At 37.2% G+C, this 23,080-nt stretch overlaps 5 protein-coding genes across 5 annotated transcripts; 2 read left to right on the top strand and 3 right to left on the bottom strand.

Moving 5' to 3' along the window:
* Positions 1-526: 526 nt before the first annotated feature.
* Positions 527-2,856, top strand: LOC113771793 (myricetin O-methyltransferase-like). The gene is made up of 3 exons (XM_027316354.1): positions 527-787; positions 962-1,051; positions 2,710-2,856. The coding sequence occupies exons 1-3, from the start codon at positions 527-529 to the stop codon at positions 2,854-2,856; spliced, it is 498 nt and encodes a 165-aa protein (XP_027172155.1).
* Positions 2,857-3,348: 492 nt separating this feature from the next.
* LOC113771792 lies at positions 3,349-3,786 on the bottom strand. The gene has a single exon (XM_027316353.1). The coding sequence runs from the start codon at positions 3,784-3,786 to the stop codon at positions 3,349-3,351; it is 438 nt and encodes a 145-aa protein (XP_027172154.1).
* Positions 3,787-4,124: 338 nt separating this feature from the next.
* Positions 4,125-8,641, bottom strand: LOC113771791 (tabersonine 16-O-methyltransferase-like). The gene is made up of 4 exons (XM_027316351.1): positions 7,813-8,641; positions 7,189-7,479; positions 5,535-5,634; positions 4,125-4,417 (listed from the first exon to the last, which is right to left on the bottom strand). The coding sequence occupies exons 1-4, from the start codon at positions 8,554-8,556 to the stop codon at positions 4,125-4,127; spliced, it is 1,428 nt and encodes a 475-aa protein (XP_027172152.1). The 5' UTR covers positions 8,557-8,641.
* Positions 8,642-12,229: 3,588 nt separating this feature from the next.
* LOC113771790 (trans-resveratrol di-O-methyltransferase-like) lies at positions 12,230-14,331 on the top strand. Its single transcript, XM_027316350.1, has 2 exons — positions 12,230-12,973; positions 14,020-14,331. Exons 1-2 carry the CDS (start codon positions 12,230-12,232, stop codon positions 14,329-14,331), a joined length of 1,056 nt encoding a protein of 351 aa, XP_027172151.1.
* Positions 14,332-16,768: 2,437 nt separating this feature from the next.
* On the bottom strand, positions 16,769-23,080 carry LOC113771789 (tabersonine 16-O-methyltransferase-like). The gene is made up of 4 exons (XM_027316349.1): positions 22,337-23,080; positions 21,676-21,966; positions 20,946-21,028; positions 16,769-16,832 (listed from the first exon to the last, which is right to left on the bottom strand). Exons 1-4 carry the CDS (start codon positions 23,078-23,080, stop codon positions 16,769-16,771), a joined length of 1,182 nt encoding a protein of 393 aa, XP_027172150.1.

Raw genomic sequence — 23,080 nt, 5'->3', positions numbered from 1 at the left:
CTTAGAAGTCTCCCTAATTTCCATAAAGTCCTTCCTTTTTTATGGTTTTCTGCTTCATTCCTGAAATTAAGTCCAGATACCAAATATGAGTAAATATTAACAATTAAGCAATATTTGGCAAGGATAAAAAGGGAGATTAATAATAAAATAACTAACAATTAACACCCTATCAACGAGCAACTGAGAACGCATTTGTGCTCTGTTCATTGTTGATAATGAAACACAGTGTTACATGCACCAAAGATTTGATAAGTAGCAAAATTTGCACAATCTCTGCTCGGTCCTCACCAATCAGCTAAACTAAGTATCATGCAATCAGAATAGAAGACGACTCACGAATTAAAAAAAAAAAAAAAGATAGAAGAAGATCAGGAATACAATTAACAGATTGTTAGTGAAGCCCTGGAATTTCTTGACCGAGTGGTTCCAGAATGATGATCCCTCTCCAATTGATAATGCATATGGGAATAATTTCTGGCATTACAACGCTCAAGAAGTTCGATTTGGAAAAATGTTCAATGAGGCCATGGCTAGTGATAATCATTTGTCTGTAGAAGTGCTGATGACCAAATGCAAATCTGTGTTTGAAGGCTTGACAACTTTGGCTGATGTTGGGGGTGGCACAGGCAAAGTTGCTAGGGCCATTGCCCAAAACTTTCCTAACATAAAATGTACTGTGTATGATCTCCCACACGTCGTTGCTAATCAAGGAGGAGCTGAGAACTTGGAATTTTTAGCTGGAGATATGTTTCAAAGTGTACCCCGTGCTAATGCAATCTTGCTGAAGGTAACTAAAGCCACCTTGTCACTGAATTTCTGATTGTTTTTTTAATAGCAGAAAAAATTTATGATTTTCTTATTAAGTTTTCTGTTTTTTGCTCTCATTTGGAATGATTTGCACGATTTGAAACTTATATCGAATCTCTCATAATAATTTGTGATTATATCGGCAATTAAACAGCGGATCCTTCATGACTGGAGTGATGAAGACCGTTTGAAAATTCTCAAGAACTGCAAAAAGGCCATTCCAGAGAAAGAAAATGGGGGGAAGGTGATCATTATAGACAGTGTAATGGGAAGCCAGATACAAGATAAGACATCATGTGAAACATCCCTTAAAAACTTGATAATATTGTATGTAAATATTAGAGTTCAACACCCCCCCCCCCCCCCCCCAAAGTTCTCAAGATATACGAGGGTACCTTCTTAAATGCACAAGTTTCCTAATATTGTCCTCTCTTCACCACTTCCTCTCTTCTCTCCTAAAATCTTAACCTCTGATTATGTTACCACTCTACTGTGTGAAATGTAACAAAAATGAAAAGCACAGTTAAACAGAGATTCAATTTATCTCTATTATTGTTCAAAAGAATGACACGAGTAGTTCTAGTAGTACAATTTGATTATTAAATTTTAGGGTTAAATGCCAAAAAACTCCCCACGAACTATATACCCAATTGCAGTTTACCCCATAAATTATAATAATAGAAATTTTGCCCCCTTGAATGATATGTTTGGACAACACTACCCCTACTATCTTACTTTTTTTTCTATTTTCTCTATTCGCTTTTTCATTTTTTCCTTTTCTCCCTTTTTTCCCTTTCATTTTCTTCTTTTTCCCTTTCTCTCATGGAACTAGCCAATGTTTCCCTCTAGTGCAAAAAGACTTACATCAAAATTTTTAATATTTTAAAACCACTTTTTTAATTTGTTTATTTGTTAAATTCATTCTTAATAATTTATCATAAACTCTTTGTTATTACAAAATCTATGTAACTTATATCGTAAAGTGTATTAATCTAGTAATTAAACAATTTAAGTACCTATAAATCAATTAAGAGTTCACAGTTACTCAACTACTTATAACAAAAGTAACATATTATATATCACATAAAAAAGAAAAGTTAACAATTGTTATTTGTAGTGAAATAAAAAGATAAGAAGAAACAACAACAGTAGTTCATTTTTTATTTGTTATTGATACTACTAATAATGGATTAATCAATATCTCTATTTTGTTATTATATATTTGAATAGTTTAATTTCTTAAATGACATTGACTTCAACATTTGGAAAAAATTTTTTGCATTCCATAGAATTCTTTTATAAAATATTGACATATAAAATTAAGAAATAAACAAGCTTTGACTAATCTAGTACACTGATTTAAACAATGTTTAAAGAAAAAAAAGGAAGAATCTAAAAAAAAATGATGGGGAAAAAGGAAAAATAACAATGCTTAAGATAAAAAAGGGGTAGATTTGTCTAATAATATCATGAAAGGGGGCAAAGTACCTACAAACATAGTTTTGGGGGTAAACTGCAATAAGGTATTCATTTGGGATTTTTGCATTTTTCCCTAAGTTTTATCTGCGTGGATATATAAATTTCTAAAGGTACTTTAAGCTTTTATATCAAAAAATGATTTCATTGTTAATGAAAATAACATCCTATTATATCCTCAAAAGTGTTGCAAATAATTCAAAATAGACGAGTAACCATGTCCTCATGTAAATTAATTCAGAATATAATACTACTTGGAGAATCCTATTTTTGAGGGATTTAAAAAAAAAAAAAAATTTTGCAATGTTAAATGTTAGTATAGTATCTCAGTACAAGTGGAGTGTGCATTTACAAGATAAATTCAGCCTAGCTGTTGCAAAACTATTTTTAAAATATTTTTCTTATATAATAACGCTACCCAATCAGGAAGAGCTGAACCCATTATTTTCCATGGCGCAGGAGGAGACTATGCGTTTGGCTCTTGTGCATTCCGATTTCATCCAGAAACTGGTAATGCTTTTCAACATCGGCCAGCATCTTGTCTATGGACGGCAAATTCACTTTTCCAGATGAAACGCCAGCTACCCACCTGGCTTGTAGCTCCATCATGAGAAAAATTATTGTCAATTTGTCAAAAACAAAAATGTCAAAATTAGCTGATCAAAATTGACTCTAAAGTATTAATTAAGTAAAATCATTTTCTCTCTTAATTACAAGAACAATATTAAGACTAACCCGGTTCGATATTCCAATAAAAAAAAGAATTGGAGCAAGTTGTGGAGGAAAGACGTGCTTGTAAAACGGACGAACTTGGTTGTCATCAATAGTAACAATCCCCTTTGTGTTTCAAAAATGAAAATCATATTTGAACCTTTTTTTTTTTTGGCAAAAATCCCCAAACCCGGGGAGGAGGTGCCAACTCCTATTTTTATTGGAGAAAAAAAAAACAAAATAAGAGTGTCAACAAGATAGCATGCGTCAAAGAAACTAAGAAATCTATTCCCTTACAATCTGACGACGAATACGAAGGCATTCGTCCCTATCTAAAACTAAAGATGCCCTGACTCAAAATGGTAACTGGTAAGGGGAATTGTAAAAAACATTTTCATTGAGTTGCAAGGCCGCTAGCTTATCTGCAGTAGCATTTGCCCCTCGATAAACATAAACAACTGAGGCAGCCAACTCCTGGGAGAGCCCCCTAATCCATCGTAGAACATTACATAATGGCCATTTGGCTAGCGCTCCTGAACAAACCATGTGAACCAGGACTTTAGAGTCCACCTCCACCAATAGATGATTACAATCCCTTTCCTGGGAAAGCAACAGGCCATGCATCAGCGAGAAACTTTCAGCTGCCAACACATCAACATCTCCAAATTCTTTATAGAAAGCAAAGATGAGCTCACCGTAATGATCCAGTAGAATACCGCCCCCTACTTCTTTTCCAACTGCAACACTAGCGTCCGTGTTCAGTTTGACGTGAAATTGAGGGGACGAAACCATTTCATCACCATAACTGAGGGACGACGAAGTCGAGAGGAGGCAAAGCCAGCCCAAAGATCATCCATGTCCCCACGAAAATGACTTGCAAAGGAAATCCTACGGCTCCCAACGGTTCAATAAAATGATTAATCTTGACAATCACCTCTTGAACATTAAACCTAGCTCCCTCAAATCTTGCCCGATCGCGCATTTTTCATATAAACCAAATAATAATAGAGGGCATGGCACTATGAATGTGATCCTTCAAAGTTTTTGAAGATGAATAAAATCAAGAAACCCACAGCCGAAAGTAAGGACTTCATGACATCAAGAATACCAAATCATCTTGTAAAATGGTCCTAGACAATTGTAGCACTTGGCCCGTGAAGCAGCAAATTACTCACCGACTCCTCCTCCTGTAGGCAGCAATCACATCTAGACACTAAGGAGATGCCGCGCTTTCTCAAAGTCAGATCTAGAGGCAATAAGTTCCTCAAAGCACACCAAGTAAAAAGGGAGACCTTTAAAGGCAGAATGTTACACCAAAGTAACCTTTTAACCAACGTTGCATTCCTGCTGGAGCGCAAACCTTCCCACGCTGACTTGATCGACAAACACGCTGCAGCCGATGGCAACCATCCCATCACGTCATCTAGGTCAGGATAAAGAAAAAGCTAAGAGACATGTTGAACCAAATGGGCTGAAAGCCATTACTGCAATTTCGATATGATCCATCCACCCGACGTATAAAAACTCCACAACCAGCATATAAGGGGGATTATGCACTGCTACCACTTCAGTTATTGGAGCCGAAATTAGCCAACGAACATACCAAAAATCCACAATCCCCTTACCTAAGCACCATCTGATATTCTCCTCAACAAATAAATGGATCTCATCGAGTCTTCTCCAAGCCGCAGAAGGACGATGAACTCTGACTAGAGACGAATGCACCCCCTTGATATATTTTGGACGCATGAAGGCAGACCAAACCGAGTTATTCAAATGGAGCCGCCACAAAAGTTTGCAAGAAAAAGCCTGATAAGTATCTTCAAAAGAACGGAATCCCAAACTTTCCTCTTTCAAAGAAAAACAAAGATTATCCCAAGATGTCCAATGAACCCGCTTATTATCAACATTCTGATCCTACAAAAATGCATTACAAATGCTGCCTGGCCTTACAAACACTGCCTTGGGAGGATGTAAAACAGTTAGTAAGCATTAATCCCTTTTACAAATAGTTATATCCTCTTCCCTTAAAAAATTAGCAATCATATCATATTAATCCCCTTTGTAAACACTCCTGTCCTCTTTCCATAGAACAATATCAACCATGTCATCTTAATTGTCGTCAATTTTATTATGAATTTTTTTAACGAATACTCATTCGGTACTCTTAACATACCTAAATCACGTCTATCTTACTATAATAATACGCATGGTCACAATTAATGCATCCACTGCATTTCGACATTTTGCCGAGTTGATAATAGTTTTTTTTTTTTTTAAATTATAACACTTAAAACTCTTTTAACTAGGTAACCATCAAGCACCCGTTAAGGAAATCATTTTATTATTCTTGAAATGTACAATTGTATATTTCCAGTCCATACCAGATTGTAAACCCCGATATTATTGTATGTCACTGTCCAGCTCTAGGCTACTGCCACTTAAAACTTAGAAGGTCTCCACCTATTATTAGGATTCGGCAAATGAAATGTGGGCTTTAATTACTGGTGGTCACCAGATTAAAAGGAAAAAAGAAAAACCATGTGTAGGTTGATACCCGGTAGCATGGAGAATGGCATCAGCAGCAATTAGAGCTCCATCCTTGAAAGCTATTTCGCCATTTTCATAGCAATACTTGACCTGCAAGTTGCTTGAGTAGTTGGAATTGCATACTGATATAAAAAAACATGTCTACCAAAATAATAATAATCACAAAAAAAAAATCCAAACAAAGGAATTTTAGATACCATATAAAAAAAGATAAATCTTTTATACACTGACTGTATATATACCAGCAGGTCTAGATATATGCTACATATACAAAATTTGATATTTAAATTCAAATTTAAATGATGCGGTATCCATCCAACCCTATCAGTGCATACACTGACAGTGTAGGAAAGGATTTTAATGGCAAGGGTAAATATATTATATATTGACAGTGTATGCATTAGCGAGTCTAGATACATGCCACATATATAAAATTTGGTATTTAAATCCAAATTTAGTAAGATTCGAAGGATTTTTTTACTTTGGTTTAGTAAGATTCATTCATTTTTTAACTTTTTTTTTGGGTGGCAGTGGATTTCAGTTTTCTCCCTATTGAAATTTGAGGCCTGCCCAAAGCAAATTCTTCATAGATCATGCATTCAGGCTGATGGTGAATTAGCCAGTGATAGTGAACCTCTGCAAGTTCATTTCAAGTAACTTAGGGAACAAAGGAGTTAAAGGATTGTTTGGACAAGAGTTATTTGATTTTTTTAAAAAAATTTTTTTTTGAGACATTCCCTAAACACATTTTGTTACCATCCTCTTATCCCCCTACCACAAAGCAGGAGAAAAATGCTAAATGTAAAACAAAATGTTTATCCACAATTTTTCCATATTTATCCTTTTCAAAATTACACATTAAATTGAAAGTATTAACATTTCAGTCCGAACTTATATGATAAAGATACTAAAATGTAAAACAAAATATTAGCCATATTTCTTTTCTCTTTACCTTCTTCATTTCCTCCAATTTTTAAATCACCCCAACCAATTATCCAACTTTCTGCCTCTCAATTATCCAAATTTAAAGAAAAATATTTTTAAATATGTTGTAATTTTATTAGTTGCACAAACATCGAGTGTGCTTGAATCATTAGTTTACATGAAATCCACAAAAAGAAACAAATTCAGCCCAATAATTTATTCAAACAAACCAGTGCGTGAGCCAATTTTCAATTAAATGGGCATTAACAAATTCCCCATGTTTCTATGCCAACCTGATTTTTGTAAGAAATGTGTACTTATTGGCTATCCCACATTAAATGCCTTAAAAATAAAGTACTAGCACAACGGCATAACTGCCATCACATCTTTCTTTGTACTATAACATCATTGCTGGCTTTACAATGGCAGGAAAGTTTTTTCAATGCGTGAATCTATTGCCACTACATATCCCTACAGGAGAAAAATGATGTGATCTAGATCACACTCCACAAATTGCAAGACACACAGAAAACAGAATAGTTCTATTGCCAAAGTGGCGATTACAAGCAGAGCAAAGCAAATTCCAACAGTGGGAGACAAAGGCTGAGGATAAAACTGAAACCTCAATTATTGTAGCAGTACCAATCTTGAACTGAACTTTTAGTCTAAGGATAAATCTCAATGAGAATTTTGAACTGAACTTTAAGTCTAATGATAAACCTCAATGAGACAGCGCACACCGAACACTGGAAGTATTTTGTAGTCACTGAAACCAGCATCTCGGAAAAGCTTTGCCCATTCTTTCTCAGTTCTTTCTTTAGCAGCGTGACACATCAACATCAGCATGTCCATACCAACTTGTGTTTCAACTGACTCGTCGTCTTTAATCTGGCTTTCCAAAATCATGTCGATAATAATGACTCTTCCCCCTTTGTTTCTCCCTGGAATAGCCTCTTTGCAGTTCTTGAGAATCTTCACACAATCTTCATCACTCCAGTCATGGAGAATCCCCTGTTTTCCAGTAAAATCACAAAATTAAGCTTATCACACTCCATCACTGCCTCACGCATCAATTAATGAGAGCCAAGAACTCCAGTTTCTTTAGCAAACATTCTAGCCTCTCAAGCAAATATTTTGCATATGATTATTACTGTTATTCTTTCATACAACAGGCGTCTATGTTAGCGATCTTGCAAATCAACTGTTAAAGCTGGACGTTTAATTGTTTATATTTCTGTTTATTGAAATCGTTGTAGACTTATATATCAACATTGTCTCAATTGTTTCTTAATTATTCGAGTGGATAAGGAAAAAACGGATTTCATCGAAAGTATCCTTAATTACCTTGAGCAAGATTGCATCAGCAGTAGGTACCTTCTCTAGCATATCTCCTGCGACAAAGTCCACGTTCTCAGTTCCCTCTTGGCCGGCAATCACGTGTGGGAGATCACACACAACACATTCCAAGTTGGGGAAATTTTGGGCAATGGCCCTAGCAACTGCCCCTGTGCCGCCCCCAACATCCACTAAAGATGTCAAGCCGTCAAACACAAACTTGCACCGGGTCATCATCACCTGAACGATGAAAGTAGAATCATTGGCCATGGCTTGATTGAAGCGGTTTGCAAAATTAGGCTCTTCAGCAGCATAAGCCCAGAAGTTTTTCCCATGCGCTGTATCAAATGGAGCGGGATCATCATTCCTGAACCACTCAGTCAAGGAATTCCAGGGCTTCACTAAAACTGGGTCGCTCATAAAAAAAATAAGTGCCCTTAAATTGAAAGGATCGTCTTTTAAAAGAAGACGGCCTGCAGCTGTGAGCGCATAGCCTTGATCTTGTAGAACAAAGAAGCCGGCCTTTGATAAGAATCGCATCAGGCGATAGATGTGGCTAGCTTTTGAAGGGTTAACCGGAAGGGCAGAAACCAGCTCAGAAAGTGTGATAGGCTTCCCATGTTGATTGATGGCTTCAGGGATTCCCAGTTCAATTGCACATTTTAGAGATGCAGACTTTCTGAAGTTGAGCATTTGGTTGCGTACATGATTTTGAGCTGCAAGAAGCTCAGTAAGATTCTCCGCTCTTTCCATTCCTGCAATAGTACAGAGACCAACGGCAAAAATGGTTTCCAGTTTTATAGCAGTTGAGCACAGAGACGAACGGCATTTGGCTGCACTTAATATAAGTCTTTCATCTTTTTTTTTTTGCTGATTAGTGACAATTAAAAACATTCGAACAAGTTCCGACTCGTCTGTTTTGGGCTTGTAAAGTTAAAAACCAAAGACCTTTTCAACAGGTAGTGTTGGGCTGTTTAATTGGTCCAGCCAGCTTTAAATCCTTAGTCACGCATCCCAATGTAGATTCTCCAAACTCAACTCACACGTAAAATTAAAGAACTGTCACGTGATGGGATTAGTGAATTTAACATGGAATAATCTTTTACGTAGGCGATTGGATTGTGACCGAATGTCTGTAACTGAGGATTTGATGTCCAGTTCAGTCTTTTCAACTTAATAATAACCTTGATGTTGTACTCAGTCAGCAGCGAACAAAATGAGACCAAAAGAAGGGGCTCTCGAATGTTTTTTTAGTACCCTAATCACGAAATTACGAGCAACTGAGATCGCATTTTTTTTCTTCCCTTTTTGGTATGCATCTTCAACAACTATTACTTTCTTACGGCTATGATTAAGCCACTTCGCATTGCCAAATTTTCCAATAATCCAAATTAAGCAAAGTAAATAAGTATTTTGGAATTTCACACTAAATGTAAAAGGAAAAAAAAATCGCAAAAATATTTCAAAATGTTACTAGATTACTAATCACGTCCATGTTTCCGAGATTGCGAACATATGTATGTACTATTGAACAATGATTAGTACTTGTTTTTGTCTAGGATTAAGCCTTAAAATAGTTGATAAACAAGTGTTTTGGATTGCACACTAAAAGGGAAAAGATTTCCAAGAATTAAAAAAGTTAAATCGCTGGCGTTGTTAATGTTGAATATGTCCTTTTGCACAGTGATTATTATTTAGTCCTATTGCATTTTGGCTAAAATGCGTAATTATGTAAGAATTCAGAAATTTTGGGTCATTTATCATTATTAAAACAGTAAAGAAATCATATCCACATCTGTTCTCATGAGAAGTCAAAGATAAATGCACGAGTTCTTCAAATGCAGTTTATAGTAATCCACCCAAGGCTAAATTTTGAGCTTCAAAAATTCTATCCCCACTTTTATTTTAATGTGTGATTTTATATGTAACGGTGGGGTGGATTCTCCATGACTGGAGCGATGAAGACTGTGTGAACATACTCAAGAACTGCAAAAAGGCCATTCCAGGAAGAGACAAAGGGGGAAAAGTGATTATCATAGACATGGTGATGGAGAGCCAGTTAGAAAATCATGAGTCTGTTGAAGCCCAGATTTGTTTTTACATGCAGATGTTGGTTCTTTATACTCTTTTGGGATGCTGGCTTCAGCAGCTATAAAGTCTTTCCAGTGTTCGGTACAAGGGGTCTCATTGAGGTTAATCCCTAATAAAGGAACATTAATACCATAAAAATCTGTTGACCTTGCTATATTTATGCGTCTTGATGTATCTCACTGAGGTAGTGAACCTCTGCATTTGTGTTTGTTTGCTGGAATATTTTATAATCTGTTGATCTTGCTATAACCATGTTGGTAAGAGACTGCACTTTGTTTGTTTCCCAGAATAATCTCTGCCCTTGAATTCAATGCATATGCTTTATGTATACAAATAACAAAGATTACTTCCTGCAAGTGTTTTTTCTGGTGCTTAATTGTGGTAATGAAACACAGCGTTACATGCACCAAAGATTCGATAAGTGCCAAAATTTGCACAATCTCTGCTCGGTCTACACCAATCAGCTAAACTAAGTATCATGCAATCAGAATAGAAGACGACTCACTAATTGAAAAAAAAAAAAGAAAAAGAAAAAAGAGAGAGAGATAGAAGACGATTCAGGAATACAATTAACAGATTGTTTGTTCAATTTTCTGTGTGAATTAAATCACGAAATATACTCGAGTACTATTGCTTATTGAATTGCTTTGACCAATGATTATCCGAGAACTCTTACCTGATCCCTCCTTGAAGGCGACATCACAAGCATATTGGTCTTCAAGACAAAAAGGTATTATTGGTGCAAATCGGAATTGACCCTTCGTCTGACACAGCATCTTCTCTCGAAAACAAGTCCAATGACACTTTGCATTTTTATCGAATATTCGCTTAATACATTTTCCAAACGTTTTTTTATTTCATGAACATTACATCCAAAAATTATAACCGCAATTTCTTTCCCAAAATCTCTTCCTCAAAATGCAATTCAAACATCCTCTTAATTTTCTACAAAGGAAAGCTTTTAGAGCTCAAGCAAACATCACTCGCACTAGTATCACCTAACCAGTTCTGCAGCTTCCCTTCATCCAATATGCAAACATCACGTGTAGGAGCTCATGTCAAACTCTTACCATATATTCAAGGTGAATTTTTACTTTAAAAAGAGATGGACAATCGTTTCTTATTGGATTATTCTCACTACATTTATATATTTTGCTTTTAGTACACCACGAGACTTGATGAAGTACGAGTAGTTTTCTAAATTCACGGGCCAAAGTTGAAGATTTCTAAATTTAGTTTTTATTTCATAGATAGATATACATGATCATGACCATGACCAGAATTGAAACTCTTGGCTTGCTCGTAACCTTTATTCCTTGTTGCCAATCGTCAAATGTGCTTACATGTCGCCTGTACTCAGTTGCACTTAGCGTATTGTACATGGAAACTGAAGATGAATGAAATAGGGCTTCGCTAAGCATTGAATTAGTGAAGAATAAAAAAAAACAGAAATAAAGAAAAAGAGAGTTCCTTCTGTAAATGAATTAATTTCTGAAGATCCATGCCACACTTTCTTGCCTAAAACCACTCTTAGGGTCTCCACGTCCCAGATTGCAAAACCTGCATGCCTATTTGCCCAACTCAAAAAATTCAAATTTAATGAATTTGGGCCCAAATTAATCAATAATTTATTTTTACGCCAAACTGTAAAACTTAAGTTAATAGTTGCAACAACAATTTTTCAAGAGAAAAAGCCCTCTGCTATTCTATGTGAGAGGCCACATTAAACAAAATTTCCTTGACGAGTCAAAATTAAAGAATCGATCTTTTGTGAGCCCATACAAGATTAAAAAGCACCCCGACACTAATATGAGATTTCCTAATAAATTTCCAGACCTTTGTAGTGAACAAGGAAGATGATATCTTTCTTTCGGATTACCTTTTCGGTAAATGCTTGTAACGTGGAAGAACACTGCAAAACAAATGCTACCCGGTCGATCCTCAAAGAGCTAGTCAAGCCCCCATAACCATTTGTTTCAACTTTTATGTCACCATCAATGGTGGTTGCTTCAATTTACTCTTAGTCTTGCCCATGGTTCATTCGTTCTGAATTTTCTCAGTTGCGAATTAGTAATTGTAATTGCATCAGCAATTAGATATTTTAATCAAATTACTTGGGCGTATTTATTTGGTTTGGTGAATTTTGGCAGTTTGGCACCTCTAGATCCGCCAAACCTATATAGATACTTTGAAAGCCTGGAAACCAATCAAATATAGCCTTATAGGAGGCACAAGAGAAATCTACTTACTAGCATATAAATGGAGTCCTGCTTGACCATTTGTTATTTACAACTGAATTACAGCCATTGAATTTGAAAATAAAGTTCCCAAAAAGATGGAAAAAGCTGACAATTTAGGTGAGCTTCTTGAAGCTCAAACTCATGTGTGGAATGCAATGTTCCATTTCAAGAAATCTGCATGTGTAAAATGCGCAGTTGAGTTGGGAATCCCAGATGTGATCAGTAATCATGGGAAGCCCATCACACTTTCTGACCTGATTTCTGTCCTCCCAATCCACCCTTCTAAATCTGCCCACATTTTTCGCTTAATGCGATTCTTGGCTAACTCTGGATTCTTTGTTGAAGACCCTCAAGGCTATACACTCACCTCTGCAGGCCGGCTTCTTTTGAAAGATGAGCCATTCAATGTTCGGGCATTTATTTTTCTATCATGTGATCCTGCCTTGTTGAAGCCCTGGAATTTCTTGACCGAGTGGTTCCAGAATGATGATCCCTCTCCATTTGATACCGCATATGGGAATAATTTGTGGCATTACAATGCTCAAGAAGTTCGAATTGGAAACATGTTTAATGAGGCCATGGCTAGTGATAATCAGTTGTCGGTAGAAGTGCTGATGACCAAATGCAAGTCTGTGTTTGAAGGCATGACAACTCTTGCTGATGTTGGGGGTGGCACAGGCAAAGTTGCTAGGGCCATTGCCCAAAACTTTCCTGGCATAAAATGTACTGTATATGATCTCCCACACGTCGTTGCTAATCAAGGAGGAGCTGAGAACTTGGAATTTTTAGCTGGAGATATGTTTCAAAGTGTACCCCGTACTAATGCAATCTTGCTGAAGGTAACTAAAGCCATCTTGTCACTGAATCTCTGATTTTCTTATTAACTTTTCGATTTTTTTTTCTCTTGCTTGGAATTGGTTTGCATGATTTGAAACTTATGAAGGAGAATTAATTAATTTTTTCAATTAAAATTCTTGCATTTTGCTATGATTTATCTATCTTGGTTTAATTACGTGTTTGTGATTGGCCACTATAGGCATGCTTTTAGGGTTTGTATGGAATTGAGAAGGAATATACAACCATGCACTAAATAGATAAACACACTTAGCCTAATCATGAGAGTAAGTTAGGATTTACATGATGCACTTATGTTACCAAGGTTCCAAAGGGGCTTAATTGAACATTTACAGTCTCAAGAGATGCGTAGAATTTGATTAAGCACACTTCAGATGTATCAAAAGATAATTTAAAATACAATTGTGTGAGACGTTCATAACTTGACAAGAAAAGTAATTGGAGAATCAATTCAACCTCTGGATTAAAACCTCAACCCTAGGCTTGCTTAACTATTGTTCCCTCGCTTCTTATCAATTTAATCAAATTAGTTGTTAATTCTTCCATGATAATATAAAATCTCTTCTCGTTCACTCTTTTGTGAAAATAATTAAAGTGGAGAAATTTGATTTGTTCCTATGGGTTCAACCCTGGAATACTCCACGTTAATTAGTACTACGATCGACCCTATGCGCTTGCAGGAAATCGTCTATCACTATTTCTCCTGCAGATGCTGTTATAATGAAGGTAAGTTCACCTTTCCAAGATGATGCAACGGATCCATATTCACCTTTTTGTTGTTAAAGTCATTCTTAGCACTGATTCTGAACACATCTATACATGCTTCTGATTCATTACAACCATGTCTATATTACAGTAAAGCATTGGATCAGTCATGGAAGTTTATTCACAAATAGGGCATTAGCAAATCTTTTTTGTGGGTGGGGGGAGGCTTCTGTACCTCTTATCAATTTCAATTTTCTTTAATAACTTTAACATAGTGTTCCTGACTGATTTGAATTCTTTGTGATATGAATGTTAATTTAAACAGTGGATATTGCACGATTGGAATGATGAGGAATGTATACAAATACTTAGGAAATGCAAAGAAACAATTCCTAGCAAGGAAAATGGAGGGAAGGTGATAATCATAGACATGGTACTGAGTGACCAGCAAAAAGGAGCTGATGATCATGAGGCAATTGAAACTCAACTTTTCCTTGATATGCTGATGATGGTCCTTGTCACAGGGAAAGAAAGAAATGAGAGAGAGTGGGCAAAACTCTTTTCTGAGGCAGGATTCAATGATTATAAGATAACTCCAGTACCGGGCTTGAGATCCCTTATCGAGGTTTATTATTAGCTAGGAGTAGTGGATAGTTTTTTTGGACTATTTTTGTTAGACATGTGTATGAAGTCAACATGTTTATCTTTCCTTCTTTTACGATTGTAATCTTTTGTGTGATTTTCTTTTCATTTTTAATAAATCAATATTTTCTTTTGGGAGGTGAAAATAGCGGTCCAAGAATTTTCTACAAGGCAATTCTGTCAGGCGGACATGTAACTTACATGCTCAACAGCTCCTAGGACTAGGCCTATCAACGGGCCAGAATTAATATATCCGGACCCGGATCCGTTATACTGTATTAATTCCGGACTCGGACCGAATACACGACGGGTCTCTTAATCTTTATCCCGGAACCGCACCCGACGGGACCCTGGTCCGGGTTGGGTCTACCCGGATAAGACCAGTCAAAAAGCCTGATTTTGATACATCATCAGAAAGGAACTTTGCTACACGAAAATTACAAATGGTAATTCAAACGATGTGAGAGGAGACAATCCGGACGAGCAAGAACCCAGTTGTTGTTTTGTGGAGAACAATCAACGTATAACAAAGCAAGTGGAGTATTGTTATTACCAAAAGGCCGAAGAAGCGTGCCCACAACTTTGCTTTCCAATCATTAAGGAACTGAGGCTGCGCCTTCATCAATGCAGAGAAGAAATCTCCATGGCGGTTCTCATCCTGGCACCAGTTCTCGAAGTATTTGAAGATGGGGTAACATTGATACTCGGGGTTGGCCTTAAGATGCCTGTAATTGGTTATGTATCTCCAGTACCCAATTTTCTCGGACAAGTAAGTGGCATAGAAAATGAATTTAGGCTTGAAAAATGTGTATTTTTTGGGTTTTCTAAGGAATCCCAAGTCCAGTGCCAAATTGAAATCCGATAAACCCTTATTCAAGAACCTGCACAAGAAGTTCAACCAAATGCCGACAAAATCATCAGCACTCGTGACGACATAAGAGAAAAAATCTCAGCCACCACAGGAGAATGGAGATGGAGAGATGGAGCTGGAGAATGGAGATGGAAGAGCGGACTGGTCAGTGGTCACTAGCAGAGGCGGGAGGCAGAGCAAAAGAGAAAAGAGAGTGAGGGAGTTATGTATAGTTTTTGAAACCATATGGGGGTTATGTAGAAAAATACTAAATCACAGGGGGTAAAGTGAAATTTGCCCATAAAAGAAAGAGTTGGAGCAAGTTGTGGAGGAAAGACGTGCTTGTAAAATGGATGAACTTGGTTGTCATCAATAGTAACAATCCCCTTTGTGTTTCAGAAATGGAAATCATATTTGAAACTTTTTTTTTTGGCAAAAATCCCCAAACTCGGAGGGGTGTCAACACCTATTTTATTGGAGCAAAAAAAACAAAATAAGAGTGTCAACAAGACAACATGCATAAAAGAAACTAAAGAATCTATTCCCTTACAATCTGGCGACAAATACAAGGGAATTCGTACCTATTTAAAACTAAAGTTGCCCTGACTCCAAACGGCAGCTGGTGAGGGGAATTGTAAAAAACATCTTCATTGAGTTGCAAGCCCGCTAGCTTATTCGCAGTAGCATTTGCCTCTCGATAAACATAAACAACTGAGGCAACCAACTCTTGCAAGAGCCCCCTAATCCTTCTCAAAACATTACATAATGGCCATTTGGCTAGCGCTCCTGAACAAACCATGCGAACCTGGGCTTGAGAGTCCACCTCCACCAATAGATGATTACAATCCCTTTCCCGGCAAAGCAACGGGCCATGCATCAGCGAGAGACTTTCATCTGTCAACACATCAACGTCTCCAAATTTTTTATAGAAAGCAAAGATGAGCTCGCTGTAATAATCCCGTAGAATACCACCCCCTGTTTCTTTTCCAACTGCTACAGTTGCGTCCATGTTCAGTTTGACGTGAAATTGAGGGGAATGAAACCATTTCATCACCATAACTGAGTGATGACGACGTCGAGAGGAGGCAAAGCCAGCCCAAAGATCATCCATGTCCCCACGAAAATGACTTGCAAAGAAAATCCTACAGCTCTCTAGTTGTTCAATAAAATGATTAACCCTGGCAATCACCTCCTGAACATTAAACCTAGCTCCCTCAAATATCGCTCGATTGCTCGTTTTCATATAAACCAAATAATAATAGAGGGCATGGCACTACAAATGTGATCCTTCAAAGTTTCTGAAGATGAATAAAATCAAGAAACCCACATTGCCGAAAGTAAGGACTTCATGAAATCAAGAATACCAAGTCATCTTGCAAAATGGTCCCAGACAACTGTAGCACTTGGCCCATGAAGCAACAAATTACTCACCGATTCCTTCTCCTACAGGCAGCAATGACATCTAGATGCTAAGAAGATGCCGCGCTTTCTCAAATTCGGATCTAGAGTCAATAAGTTCCTCAAAGCAGACCAAGTAAAAAAGGAGACCTTTAAAGGCAGAATGTTACACCAAAATAACCTGTTAACCAACATTGTATTCCTGCTGGAGCGCAAGCATTCCCACGCTGACTTGATCAAGAAACACCCTGCAGCCGATGGCAACCATCCTATCACGTCATCTAGGTCAGGATAAAGAGAAAGCTAAGAAACATGTTGAACCAAATGGGCTGAAAGCCATTGCTACAATTTCGATATGATCCATCCACCTGACGTATAAAAACTCCACGACCAGCATATAAGGTGGATTATGCACTGCTACTACTTCAGTTATTGGAGCCAAAAGTAGCCAACGATCATACCAAAAATCCACAATCCCCTTACCTAAGCTGTGAGGACCCGTAAATTTTTCTTATTTTATTTTATTTCCTCGCATGCATTTTTCTTCACTATACCCTATTATTTTGATTTTTCAGAGATTTTATAAGTGAGTAGAGTTTTTAAATCATTTTTTCTAGTTTAAATTAGTTCATATTAAGTTTGGAGCGTATTATGGACGTGGGACCCGCTAGTGTGGTAAATGCGAAATATTTTGACAATTAGTTGAAATTTTGTAAAGGAATATTATTTTATAAGGTGTTAGGAGATGATTAGAGGTTAGCTAGGTAGATTAACCATTGGGAGAAAAAAGATAAGTTTAAACCCTAAAAAGTGCCAAATGTCGCGACTCGATTGGAGTTAGACTTTGACCAACTTTTCTTACCTTTACTAAACATCAATTTTGACCAAATTTTTCTTCATTTTCCACCTTGCTTGGCAGACTCTTGGAGAGGAGAAAAGAGAGGAAATACTTCATCTTGCACTTCAATCCCTTGCTTCAATCTTGATTTCCAACCATCAAAATTGTAGATTTCTCCATACAAAGTGCTAACTAAGGAAGTTTAAAGGTTTTAGTGGAGTCAATTTGGGAGGAAAGATACTAAGCTACCATTTTCTTGAGGTTCCAAGGTAACTTGCTAAGAAAATTTCTCTTTGCTTTTAATAGTTGCAAATTAGTGATTTAAAGTTATAGTTTTGGTAGTTTTCTGAGCATATTTCATAATTTGAAGTAGTATTATGAAAATTTCAGTTTTTATGGTGATTTTTTCTGCCCTCATGTGATGAGTAATGGTTGGCCATGGAATGATAGCTTTATATTGTGTAAAATGAAGCTTTGGTATGCTAGTTTTGGTTGCCTAAAGAAATTTCAGCTAGGGTGCATAAATTTCAGTTTTAGGGTTTTCAATTTGGGGCTTTAATGTGATTGGTTTTAGAGCTATCAATTGGCTCAAATTGAAGGGTATTGTGGCCCTAATTAGGTGTGTTTTATAGCCTATGATTGGTATGTGCAATTGTGATTGAATTGAGATGGTATTGGTATTGCTTGTAGGATGGAAAAGGAAGAAAATTTAGGGGATATGCTGTCCAATTTTTTGGGATATTGGATTTCTTCGAGTTTGGTTTGATTTGGGGTATAAATGAAGGGCTTTTGGGTCGTTCAAGCCCCTAGGTCCTCCCGTTACCTTTTCGTTCCAAAATCACGCTTTTGTACCCTTGCATTCGTAGTTCATTTGGATAGGCATACGACTCGTAGTTGAGTCCCATTTGTGAGTGTCGTTTCCGTAGGAACTATAATTGTTTTACTTTGATCATTTATAGGACGTGCCGATGATCCAGGAAGTGCTTCGAGAGGAAACGTTTGAATTTGTTTTACTTGAACTGGTGAGTGTACCACTCCCATGATTTGTTGGCTTAACTGGTTAATCTGTATTTGCAGTTTGTGACTTGATTAACTGTGACTTCTGTTTATTCTGTATGAGACGAGGGTGTACTTTATTATACTCGTTCTCTTGTCTGTATGCCTATTTACTGTGTACATTTGACTCTGTTATCTATACTTAATCTGACGTCGGTTGGAGACTTGTATCCAACGACCTTTCTGTGACCTCTGAGCTCAAAACCTGTAGCTAGTTACTCGAGTCGAACCAGCAAGGGCCTAGTCGATTAGATAACGAACCACGGTAGTTTGTTTCTGAGGAAATCTTTGGGTATTGGAGACTCTAGATTTCCTGTATACTCGAGTATTACCACTTCTATTTCTGTTGAGGTGTTCGGGCCCGGTAAAGGGTATGTTTGGTGGACGGAATTTGGTGTAAAGTGGGGTCTACGGATATGGTTGTTCTTTATACGTTGACGGAGAGTCAACGGGTTTGGATCAAGTACTGCAATGGAAATTTTGGGCTCTTGAGAGCCACCTGTATCCTTTCTATCTAAGGTGTTTGTTCATTTCCTAATTTGATATGCATATGTGACTAATTGAACATGAAATTCCATGATTCTTGACTACTATTATTTTTTGTACCTCATTAAGCGTAAGTTCACCCCCTCCCGTTATTTTTGTTTTGCTTACAGGGGACAAACTTTGAAATCATAGTTTTGGAAGAAAGGGTCGAGCTAGTGTATATGTTATTTTGTTAAGATCTTTTGTAACCGAAACCCTAATTATATTTTGAACAGTATGAATACTTTGGCTTGTACTTTAGTTAATTTGTTCAAGACTCCGATGTAAATATATATATAAGTGTTTAATCTTGTCTATTAAGTGTATTCATTTGAGATGTTACGCTTCTACGGCTTTGATGAACGTTTCATGTAACCATTGGACGATCGAACGAGCGCGACATTTGAAAAGGAAAGAAAAATTTCTGGCGGGAAACACTGTGGTAGAATCCGGCCGAATATCCGGCTGAATCTTGGCCGGATACCTGGCCGGATTTGCAGGGGAAGTTGAAAAAATTTAGGGTTTCGCCATTGCCTCGAATCCAGCCAGATCTTGGCCGGATTGTGACGTGGCTTTGTTTCGTTCCATTTTATCGTTTTCGTTTCATTTTCATTGAAGTGTTTATCGAAGTTCCATTTCATCGTATGGTTTGGTAATCATGTTTTTTTTGGCTTTGTAGTCTCCAATTGTTTGTTTTCTTTTGGTTCTATCACGCATTACGTAGGATTTTATGCGGTTTGCCTCTGTAGCCCTGACGAGAGTTGGACAGACGGTCCGTCGAACCCTTTGGTTCGCCTTAGGGGGAGGTGGGGCTGTCACATAAGCACTATTTGATATTCTCCTCAACAAATAAATGGATCTGATCAAGTCTTCTCCAAGCCACAGAAGGACAATGAACTCTGACTAGAGACGAATGCACCCCCTTGATATATTTTGGATGCATGAAGGCAGACCAAACCGAGTTATTCAAATGAAGCCGCCACCAAAGTTTGCAAGAAAAGCCAAACAAGTATCTTCAAAAGAACGGAATACCAGACTTCCCTCTTCCAAAGAAAAACAAAGATTATCCCAAGATGTCCAATGAACCCGCTTATTATCAACATTCTGATCCCACAAAAATGCATTACAAATGCTACCTGTCCTTATAAACACAGCCTTGGAAGGATGTAAAACAGTTAGTAAGCATTAATCCCTTTGACAAATAGTTATATCCTCTTCCCTTAAAAAATTAGCAATCATATCATATTAATCCCCTTTGTAAACACTCCTGTCCTCTTTTCATAGAACAATATCAACCATATCATCTTAATTGTAGTCAATTTTATTATGAATTTTTTTAACAAATACTCATTCGATAGTGTTAACATACCTAAATCATATCTATCTTACTATAATAATACGCATAGTTACAATTAATGCATCCACTACATTTCGACACTTTCCCGAGTTGATAATACTTTTTTAAAAAAATTATAACACTTAAAACCCTTTTAACTAGGTAACCATCAAGCACCCGTTAACGAAATCATTTTATTATTCTTTTTTTTTGTCAATCGTCACTTTTTATCTATATCATACTCTATCCTAATCTAACTAAGGGAGAGGTCCAACTAGACCTACGGCGGACCGATTGGGACAGAATCACCACCGGACCAAAGGAGTGTACTACGTACCCGTCTGGACTTTTTGAACATGGTGATGGCCACCAGCCTAGAGGCTGGTGGTTTATTATTCTTGAAACGTACAATTGTGAATTTCCTGTCCATACCAGATTGTAAACCTCGATATTATTGTATGTCACTGTCCAGCTCTAGGCTATTGCCACTTAAAACTTAGAAGGGTCTCCACCAATTATTAGGATTCGGCATATGAAATGTGGGCCTTAATTACTGGTGGTCACCAGATTAAAAGGAAAAAAGAAAAACCATGTGTAGGTTGATACCCAGTAGCATGGCGAATGGCATCAGCAGCAATTAGAGCTCCATCCTTGAAAGCTATTTCGCCATTTTCATAGCCATACTCAACCTGCAAGTTGCTTGAGTAGTTGGAATTGCATACTGATATAAAAAAAAATGTCTACCAAAATAATAATAATCATAAAAAAAGAATCCAATCAAAGGAATTTTATATACCATATAAAAGGGTAAATCTTTTATACACTGACAGTGTATATACCAGCAGTTCTAGATATATGCCACATATACAAAATTTGATATTGAAATTCAAATTTAGATGATGCGGCATCCATCCAATCTTGTCAGTGTACACACTGACAGTGTAGGAAAGGATTTTAATGTCAAAGGTAAATCTTTTATACACTAACAGTGTATGGACTAGCAGGTCTAGATACATGTCACATATACAAAATTTGATATTTAAATTCAAATTTAATAAGATTCAAAGGATTTTTTACTTTGGTTTAGTAAGATTCATTCATTTTTTAACTTTTTTTTTGGGTGGCAGTGGATTTCATTTTTTAACTTTAACAGTAAGATCACACTACACAAATTGCAAGATACACAGAAAACAGAATAATTCCATTGCCAAAATGGCGATTACAAGCGGAACAAAGCAAATTCCAATAGAGGGAGACAAAGGTTGAGAGTAAAACTGAAACCTCAATTATTGTAGCAATACCAATTTTGAACTGAACTTTTAGTCTAATGATAAACCTCAATGAGACAGCGCACACCCAACACTGGAAGTACTTTGTAGTCACTGAAACCAGCATCTTCGAAAAGCTTTGCCCATTCTTTCTCAGTTCTTTCTTTAGCACCGTAACACATCAACATCAGCATGTCCATACCAACTTGTGTTTCTACTGACTCCTCGTCTTTCATCTGGCTTTCCAAAATCATGTCGATAATAATGACTTTTCCCCCTTTGTCTCTCCCTGGAATAGCCTCTTTGCAGTTCTTGAGAATCTTCGCACAATCTTCATCACTCCAGTCATGGAGAATCCCCTGTTTTCCAGTAAAATCACAAAATTTAGATTAAAGAAATTTGCTGTGTTGGCATCCTAAATTAAGCTTATCACACTCCATCACTGCCTCACGCATCGATTAATGAGCGCCAAGAACTCCAGTTTCTTTAGCAAACATTCAAACCTCTAGAGCAAAAATTTTGCATATGATTATTATTGTTATTCTTTCATACAACAGGCGTCTATGTTAGCGATCTTGCAAATCAACTGTTAAAGCTGGACGTTCAATTGCTTATATTTCAGTTTATTGAAATCGTTGTAGAGTTCTATATCAACATTGTCTCAATTGTTTCTTAATTATTCGAGTGGCTAGGGAAAAAACGGATTTCATGGAAAATGTCCTTAATTACCTTGAGCAAGATTGCATCAGCAGCAGGTACCTTCTCTAGCATATCTCCTGCAACAAAGTCCAAGTTCTCAGTTCCCTCTTGGCCGGCAATCACGTGTGGGAGATCACACACAACACACTCCATGTTGGGGAAATTTTGGGCAATGGCCCTAGCAACTGCCCCTGTGCCACCCCCAACATCCACTAAAGATGTCAAGCCATCAAACACAAACTTGCAGTGGGTCATCATCACCTGACCGATTAAAGTAGAACCATTGGCCATGGCTTCATTGAAGAGGTTTGCAAAATTTGGCTCTTCAGCAGCATAAGCCCCGAAGTTTTTCCCATGCGCCGTATCAAATGGAGAGGGATCATCATTCCTGAACCACTCAGTCAAAGAATTCCAGGGCTTCACTAAAACAGGGTCGCTCATAAAAAAGATAAGTGCCCTTAAATTGAAAGGCTCGTCTTTTAAAAGAAGACGGCCTGCAGCTGTGAGCGCATAGCCTTGATCTTGTAGAACAAAGAAGCCGGCCTTTGATAAGAATCGCATCAAGCGATAGATGTGGCTAGCTTTGGAAGGGTTAATTGGAAGGGCAGAAACCAACTGAGAAAGTGTGATAGGCTTCCCATGTTGATTGATGGCATCTGGGATTCCCAGTTCAATTACACATTTTAGAGACGCGGACTTTCTGAAGTTGAGCATTTGGTTGCCTACATGATTTTGAGCTGCAAGAAGCTCAGTAAGATTCTCCACTCTTTCCAT

The sequence above is a fragment of the Coffea eugenioides genome, chromosome 5 (assembly GCF_003713205.1).
Source record: "Coffea eugenioides isolate CCC68of chromosome 5, Ceug_1.0, whole genome shotgun sequence".
NCBI lineage: Eukaryota > Viridiplantae > Streptophyta > Magnoliopsida > Gentianales > Rubiaceae > Coffea > Coffea eugenioides.
The sequence above is the reverse complement of the archived record's forward strand: the minus strand, read 5'-3'. Positions and strand labels throughout refer to the sequence as shown.

Coding starts and splice junctions, on each gene's coding strand:
- LOC113771793 (XM_027316354.1), top strand. CDS start 527: ATGGCTAGTGATAATCATTTGTCTGTAGAAGTGCTGATGACCAAATGC. Junction 788..961: donor CTAATGCAATCTTGCTGAAG/GTAACTAAAGCC, acceptor GCAATTAAACAG/CGGATCCTTCATGACTGGAG. Junction 1,052..2,709: donor AGAAAGAAAATGGGGGGAAG/GTGATCATTATA, acceptor CTACCCAATCAG/GAAGAGCTGAACCCATTATT.
- LOC113771790 (XM_027316350.1), top strand. CDS start 12,230: ATGGAAAAAGCTGACAATTTAGGTGAGCTTCTTGAAGCTCAAACTCAT. Junction 12,974..14,019: donor CTAATGCAATCTTGCTGAAG/GTAACTAAAGCC, acceptor TAATTTAAACAG/TGGATATTGCACGATTGGAA.
- LOC113771791 (XM_027316351.1), bottom strand. CDS start 8,556: ATGGAAAGAGCGGAGAATCTTACTGAGCTTCTTGCAGCTCAAAATCAT. Junction 7,480..7,812: donor CTGATGCAATCTTGCTCAAG/GTAATTAAGGAT, acceptor ACTGGAAAACAG/GGGATTCTCCATGACTGGAG. Junction 4,418..5,534: donor CGGGTATCAACCTACACATG/GTTTTTCTTTTT, acceptor ATCCTGACCTAG/ATGACGTGATGGGATGGTTG.
- LOC113771792 (XM_027316353.1), bottom strand. CDS start 3,786: ATGGTTTCGTCCCCTCAATTTCACGTCAAACTGAACACGGACGCTAGT.
- LOC113771789 (XM_027316349.1), bottom strand. CDS start 23,080: ATGGAAAGAGTGGAGAATCTTACTGAGCTTCTTGCAGCTCAAAATCAT. Junction 21,967..22,336: donor CTGATGCAATCTTGCTCAAG/GTAATTAAGGAC, acceptor ACTGGAAAACAG/GGGATTCTCCATGACTGGAG. Junction 16,833..20,945: donor GCCATTCGCCATGCTACTGG/GTATCAACCTAC, acceptor CATCGGCTGCAG/GGTGTTTCTTGATCAAGTCA.